Source organism: Carcharodon carcharias, chromosome 11 (assembly GCF_017639515.1).
Source record: "Carcharodon carcharias isolate sCarCar2 chromosome 11, sCarCar2.pri, whole genome shotgun sequence".
NCBI classification, from domain to species: Eukaryota; Metazoa; Chordata; class Chondrichthyes; order Lamniformes; family Lamnidae; genus Carcharodon; species Carcharodon carcharias.
Window position 1 is genome coordinate 98,351,734 of NC_054477.1, and position 7,588 is coordinate 98,359,321.

General features: G+C 45.7%; 1 protein-coding gene across 1 annotated transcript; it reads right to left on the reverse strand.

Annotated features, from left to right (window-relative positions):
• Positions 1-6,761: 6,761 nt before the first annotated feature.
• LOC121283906 (putative histone H2B type 2-D) lies at positions 6,762-7,148 on the reverse strand. Its single transcript, XM_041198708.1, has one exon. The coding sequence runs from the start codon at positions 7,146-7,148 to the stop codon at positions 6,762-6,764; it is 387 nt and encodes a 128-aa protein (XP_041054642.1).
• Positions 7,149-7,588: the final 440 nt, after the last annotated feature.

Consider the following 7,588-nt stretch of genomic DNA (forward strand, 5'->3'; position numbering starts at 1 on the left):
GGGAGGATGAGAAGTTTAAATCTGGGGGTTTGGGGACCCATGAGCGAATGTAAGTCAGGGGGCATATGGGCGATAAGTGAACAGGATTTGGTACAAGATAGGATGCTGTGTTGATGTTTTTGGATGAAGTGAAATTTACAAAGGATGGAGGATGGTGGTCCAACCCAGAGTGCATTGAAATCAGGTGGATCTCAGCAGCCGATGGGCTGAAGTAGGGGCAGAGATGGGCTAAGCTACAGAGGTGAAAGTAGAAGGTCTTTGTGATGGAAAGGGTAAGGGATCAGAAATTTAGCTTGGACTTAAATAGAATGTTGGGGCTATGAACAGTTGGATTTTCGGCTTGAGCTGGTTAATTTTGTCCTGGATCATTGTCTTGAAGTCTTTCCGTTCCACCAACACTAGGCTGACTAGGCGGTAGCGACTGTGTTTATTCCTCTCCCCTTTTGAACAGTGCTGTAACATCTGGAACCCTCCAGGCCTCGGGGACCACTCTCATATCCAAAGAGGATTGCAAGGTTGTGTCTAGTGCTTCTGCTATCTCCATCCTTATATCCTTCAGTAATGTAGAATGCATCCTCCTTGGATTAGGCAACCTTTCTATTTTGAGTGCTGCCAACCTTTAGTACCTCCTCTTCACCTATTTTTATTTTTTCTGATTCCTCGATCCACCTCTTTTACTCCCACATTAGCAGTATCCTCTTACTTCTTTGAAGAAAGATACTGAGTTATTAGTTAACTCATACCCTCTGCCTCCACCAGAAATCTCCTTTCCTGTTCCGAATCAATTCCACCCTTCCTTTGATTCCTTTCACTATTTATAGGTTTATAGAAGCCTATTTGGTTCTCTTTTATATTTCCTGCTAATATTTTCCCAAGTACTCTATACCCCTTTTATCTCCTTTTTCAGATTCCTGCACTTTCTGTTTCCTGCTTGATTCTCTACTGAATTATCATAAGACTCCTTTTTTCTGTTTCATTTCAATATTTGGATGAGGATCCTTGAGAGGATGCAGAGGAGATCTGCCAGGATGCTTTGAGGGATGAGGAATTTTATCCACAAGGTTAGATTGGAAAAGCTGGGGTTGTTCTCTTTGGAGTAAAGGAGATTGAGGAAAGATTTGATATGATTATGACAAGTTTGGATAAGGTGGACAAAGGAAATCTGTTTCCATTAGTTGATGGTACAAGGAGTAGGAGACACAGGTTTAAGATTTTAGGCAAGAGATGTAGGGAGAAAGTAAAGAAGAATTAGTTTTCACAGTGGATGGTGAATCTGGAACTCTCTGCCTATGAGTGTGGAAATTGGATGGGCATTTGAAGGAAATACGCTTGCAGACTTACAGGGATAAAAGAGGGGAATGGGGCTGATTAACAGGGATTATGTGGGAAAATGGGGATATGTGATCCTTCTTTCCCAGTTTTCCTTTAATCCCTGTGCCTAAGTAATCCTGCATGTCCAAGAGCAAGGAGAGGTAACCGTACCCCAAAAAAAACATTCAGGATGTTACCCATCAGAAGCTACATTCAAAGTTGCCAATTTCAGCTATAAAACATTGTGAAAGGGATTGACCATAGCTGTTTTGATGTATGCGAGATGCCTATCAGAGCAATGGCCATATTTCAAATAGACTATTACAGTGAATACAGTTTTGAATGATGTATGCACTCTTAAAGGCAATATTCAAAAATCAATATTAAAAATATAAGTTTATCCATCTTAGAGAACAAGAATGCACAAAAGACTAACGATCAAGAGAAAATGCATGGAATTATATAGAATATATGGCACAGAAACAGGCCATTTCACCCAACTAATCCATGGTGTTTATGCACAACTTTAGCCTCTTCCCATCCTTCCTCTTTTAAGACTACCTTTGTAACCCTCTATTCTCTTCTCCCTCATATGCATAAATTCATATTATTTTCCATAAAATGCATCTATACAATTGTCTTCAACCACTTCCTATGGTGGCAAGATCCACATTCTCACCACTGTCTGGGTGGATAAGTTTCTCCTGAATTCCCTGTGGGATTTCTTGGTGACTATCTTATATTGATGGTCTTTCATAACACTGCTCCCAAGAACAGGAGCATTCTCTCCATGTCCCTTTCAAAATTTTTCATAATTTTAAATTTATTAGGTCACCTCCCAGGCTTGATTTTTCAAGAGAAAAACTGAAAAAAACAATTTTTGTGGTGAGAATTAGATACAATGAAATATTAACCACGCTGTAGGAAAAGCAATCCTTCCAGTAATTGACTTACTTTCAGTCTGAGTTTATCAATACAGATTTTAACTGACTGATCTTTTCATTTGCACTTCAACTGATGTTAGCAGAAATTTCCTCCAATTGAATATTGGGAAGACTGAAACCGCTATCTTTGCACCCCCTTCACCCCATAACCTCCCCCCATCCCCCATCCCACCACCACCACTCCCAGGACCCACCACCACCACTCCAAACTCCATTCCTCTGCCTGGCAGCTGGCTGAGAATAAATCAGACTTTTCACAACCTCAGTATCATATTTGAATTTGAGATGAGTTTCCAATCACATACACCCACACACACCAGCACTATGACTGCCTACTTCCACCTTGAAAACAGTAACATTGCCCAATTTCATACAGGTCTCAGCTCATCTGCTGCTGAAACCCTCATTCATGCCTTTGTTACCTCTCTCTCTCTGTGTAGTGTTCTCATTGTCCAAGTTTTTTTCTATTCTTTCACAGGAGGTGTGTATCACTGGCTAGGCTAGCATTTGTTGCCCATCCCTAATTGTCCTTGGGAAGGTGGTGGTAAGCTGCCTCAGGTAGACAGATTTTGGGGAGTCAGGAGGTGAGTTACTTGCTGCAGAATTCCCAATGTCTGACCAGCTCTTGTAGCCACTGTATCTATACAGCTGGTCCAGTTCAATCTCTTGTTGATGGCAACTCCCAAGTTATTGATGGTGGGGGAATTCAGTGATGGTAATGCCATTGAATGTCAGGGGGAGATGGTTAGACTCTCTCTTTGTTGGAGATGGTCATTGTCTGGCACTTGTGTGGCGTGAATGTTATTTAGTTGCTAATCATGGGTCAATCACCATGGGGCAAGGTGAGAAGGATGGTCCAAGAAATTCCTTAGCCAGTGCAGCCAATGTTGACATGAAACTTTAGCTAACTAGCAAACTGAGCTAACCCACCCTTCTTTGTCATCTATAGACTTGACTATTCCAACACGCTCCAGGCTGGCCTACGTTCTACTCTTCATAAACTTGAGGTCATCCAAGCTCTGCAGCTCATGTCCTTACGCCAAGTTCTGGTTAACTTATCGCCCCTGTGCTTGTTGATTTACAGTGGCTCTACATTTAGCTGCCAAGGCCGTAAGCTCTCTCCCTAAACCTCGCTGCCTCTCTACCTCTCTTTCTTCCTTTAAGGTGCTCCTTATAACCTATGTCTTTCACTAAGCTTATGGCCATCTGCCCTAATATCACCTTATGTGGATTGGGGTCTGATTTTGCTTTAAAACATTTCTGTGAATCACCTTGAGGCATTTTATTTCTTTTACAGCACTCTATAATTATAAGTTGTTATTGTGGCTATTCAATCTCAAATCTTGTAAGTACCTTATAGTCAAATTGGTCAAGAGGTTTAGGGTGTTCAGTTCAGCTCCCTGTGTGCTCTGGATGTGTGGGTTGAAATTGCACTTCTGACATTTGGCATTTGCTGGTATAAACTGAATGTTCTCCTCTGTGGTGTTATGACTTTGGTGTATGTCTCACAATTAATTTAGGCATCGCTGAACAGGTATGGCTGCCTATCAAATGCCATCAGGTCTTACTGTCCTCTACCAAAACCGTCCCTCACTCCAGGATAATTCTGCAGAGCAACAATAACATCCACTGCCAAGCATTTCTTTAAACCCACCTCTCCTACCGGTTATATACTCACCTCCATCACTTTGTCACCAACTGCATCTGTTCCCCTTACCCACCAAACAAAGCCGACCCCTCACACTCCCCCTATCTTGTACTAAATCCACATATCTCTCTGCTTCTTCTGCCATTTCCCTTTATGCAATCTCTGAATTCATCTAGCTGATAAGGCCCAGCCATTCCCATTGAATTTCTGTCTACCTAGCCTCTCCTCATGGCACCCATACTAACTGGCATTGCAAATGATTCCCTCTCTTCTGCTGCAATTCTCCTTCCTTTCAAATTCAACACCATCACCTCCTTCCTAAAAATCCATCCTCAGCCCTTCAATCATTACAAATTACCACCTCTCCAAAGTACTTGGATATATTTATCGCATTCCATTCTTACTTTTCCTGCAACTTTACGGTTGAACCGCTTCAATCATGTTTCTGTCTCACGGCAACATCATTTATAAACATGACAATAGCTTCCCCGTACACACTGAGCTCGAACTCTTCACTGCCTGTCTCAGCCCCTCCACTGTAGCTATGTTGTCAGGCCTCATGTCTAATAGCCAAGCTTAGATGAGCAAGAATTTTCTCCAGTTAAAGATTACAAAGACTTAAAGTATTCTCTTTGGCCAAACCCCAAATTTCATACCCTTGCAATCAGTTCTATCCCTTTTTAAAGCAAGAGCCCTTTGGATGACTGTAGATAGGATCATCGAGCAGAATTTTCCCATCCCTCTCGTGGCAGGTTTCAGGGCGGTTGGGAACAGAAAATCCAGCGGAAGCCAAAAAGTTGGAAACCTGCCAGCATAGAAACAGTTTGCAATTCTCCCGATGTTGGGTTAATGGCAGGTCGGTTGTCCTGCTGACTAGTGGGGTGAACGCATTCATTAACATCTCATGAGTGCTCATTAAAACAGCTGCGTGCCAAAATCACCTCATGCCTTCCAACCTTGCATCATGCCAGCAGAAAATTATCTTGGCCTTAAGCTTGATTGAAAATGGTGGTATGCACAAGTCAGGACTTACCTTTAGGGCCTTGCTTAGCTCCCAGACATCTGTCGAGAGGAAAATGATACAGGCCTACAGCTACCGCACCCTGGAGGAATATGTGCATTGCATGGTGGGTGGAGCCGCATCCACATGGCTCTTCCATGAAGAAGCTTTGCGAAGGTGGGAGGCCTCCAAGCTGTGGCTTCAGACTTTCAGGAACTGCGCTGAGGCTTCTGACCATCTACCAGGGTCTTCCGCATGGGGGATGGGAGCCTTGAGCTGTGGGACAGAAGGCAGCAGGAGGTACCGAGGGGTAGCGAAGGTGGGGGTGGAATATCTAGGTCTGAAGAGGGGGTGGGGGCAGATGTCCAGGTGAACATGCTCACAGGGAGGGGTCAGTGGAGTCAACTTCTGACTCCTGGGGTGCAAACTCAGGGTGGTGTAACAGGAGAGGATGGTTAAGGTCACGTGGCAGAGGGAGCCGATAGGGTGAGAGGGTGAGAGTTCGATGGTGTTGGGTGAAGGAGTGTCAAGTGTTGTTAGTTGGGACTTGGAGATGGATATGGACACAGGGGGTGGGAAGGAGGAGGTTTGGGAGGTCAATGTGAATGGGGGTGGGATACTCTGGAAGGAAGGGAACGTGCACTTCACCTGGACATCCTGGAAAGAGAAGGGTTGGGCTGAAGGTTGACGATGGGGAGGTCGAAGGTGATGGTAGGTTGGTTAGTGGTGATGGGGCGAAGGACATGGGTGAGGGGGAGGAGGGAAAATGGTGGGGAAAGCTCATGAAGAAAGTCACTAGAACCATAATTCCCAGTTCAGAAGTGAGAAGAGCCTCGTGTTGGATGGGGCACAGGTGCTGCATGGGAGTCAGGTCAGCACATAGGCGGAGATGCATCTCATCTCAGCTGGACAAAAGAAAGGGAACTGCAGCAGACATTATTGAAAATGCTCAGGACAGTGGGATGAGTTTGATGGATGAGGGTTCCGTGTGCATGGGAGAATGCTTGTCTGAGGCCATGAGAGGCCCTGCCTCAGAACCTTCTCCCTGCAGATTTAGTTGTGAGGCCAGTTGTGTGCAGGAAAACTGCTTTAGATGGGTGGGGGCCAGCGGGGGGTGGTGGTGGGGGGGGGGGCTTGCAAAGCCTTTAGATGGGCACTGAAAGAAAACTGTACACAATATGCATTGAAAGTGAATATATTTGCAGAATATATTTGTCTTCACCTGAGCAACAAGTTGTGATCAAGATTTTTTGAGGTTTTCAGGTCTTCTCCTCCTTCCACGTGCTGTTCTGACATCCACAGCAGGGGTGGAGGCAGCCTGCGGAATTTCTAGCCCCCCTGCCTTTGATGACTTTGGCAGTTGACCACTTTGGGAGCATCAAACGCTGCTGCATGATGTTCCCCCGACCTCTTGCTGACTATCCACCATAAATTGGAAGGCTGCTTCCAGAGGCCTATCAACTGACTCGGCCTGAGTGGGTGGCTGTTCTCCAGCAGCCCTGCAAGTGCCAGAGGCATGGTCTGTCACTGCCTCCAACTGCTGTGGGGACTTGTCTGTAAAGCGTTCTCCAGAAAGTGAGCACAAGCCCCTCATCCAGAGATGTGCCCCCCCGAGGTTTGTGTTTATGCGGTACTGGAAGGTACAGGTGAGCGCTGCGATTCTTCATCATCTTCTTCCTCAGATGTGGTCTGCGAGCTGGGAGTCCTGGTGGTGTTCCCCTGTGGGCCTTGATCTGCAAATGCCAATAAGATAGAGAATGGAGTTTTAGAAAATGAGCATGAGAAATAGAAGATCGCATGTCACTCACCATGATTGTTCAGGATGTGATGAACTCATTTTTATAATCTTTAGAATTGTCTACCTAAACGGAGTTGGTGTATTTGGTGACCACTTTGGTGCCTCTGGAGCTGGCATGTTTGGCCCGTTCCCCTGGCAGCATGAGGCGGACGGCACTCTGGATCTCCCTGGCCGAATGTGGCACTTGTTGTAGCAAATGAGGTGTGAAGCCTCGGAGGCGATGTGGTCGAAAATGTTTACAATGAAGGAATTCATAACAATCATGGCCTTGGACAAGATCCTAGTGAAAGGGTGGATCTGAGCCAGCCCCCTGAACTCATAAGTGGAATAGCTCTGCTTCCGAGATTTTCTCCGCTTCTTAGGCGGCTTCTTGGTGACTTTAATCAGCGACTGTTTCGACGCCTTGCGGGACGCAGTGTCCTTCACTGCAGCCACCACCACAGGCATTCCACTCGACTCGGTCCAACACAAGTCACATCTGTGGTGAACGCATGGAGGAGTGATCCATACTAGGTTGCTGAGACATTCCGACCTCCAATTTCCCACAAGAGCGATCCCTGTCCTCCCCATCGATTTGGGCTGCATCATCCTCAAACCTTGTGAGATTAATGCTGTCGGCTGTGCCCCCTGCTCTCTGGGAGCTTTCCTGCCTGTTGTGGACAAGTTTGGCCAGGATGAAGACACAAAAAGGCATGTGATGAGAAAGGATGAGACATTGGTTAACAAAGCCCCCTGTATGTGGTGAGCCTTGCCCAGTATGTCTGAGGATGGAGAGCATGCAGCATGATAGATAGGGTGGTGGTGATGTAAAAAGTTCCTTTAGTCCATCAGTGCTGAGATGTGCCCCCTGGTAATGGTTGTCTGAGATCCCTGAAGAGAGCAGCCAT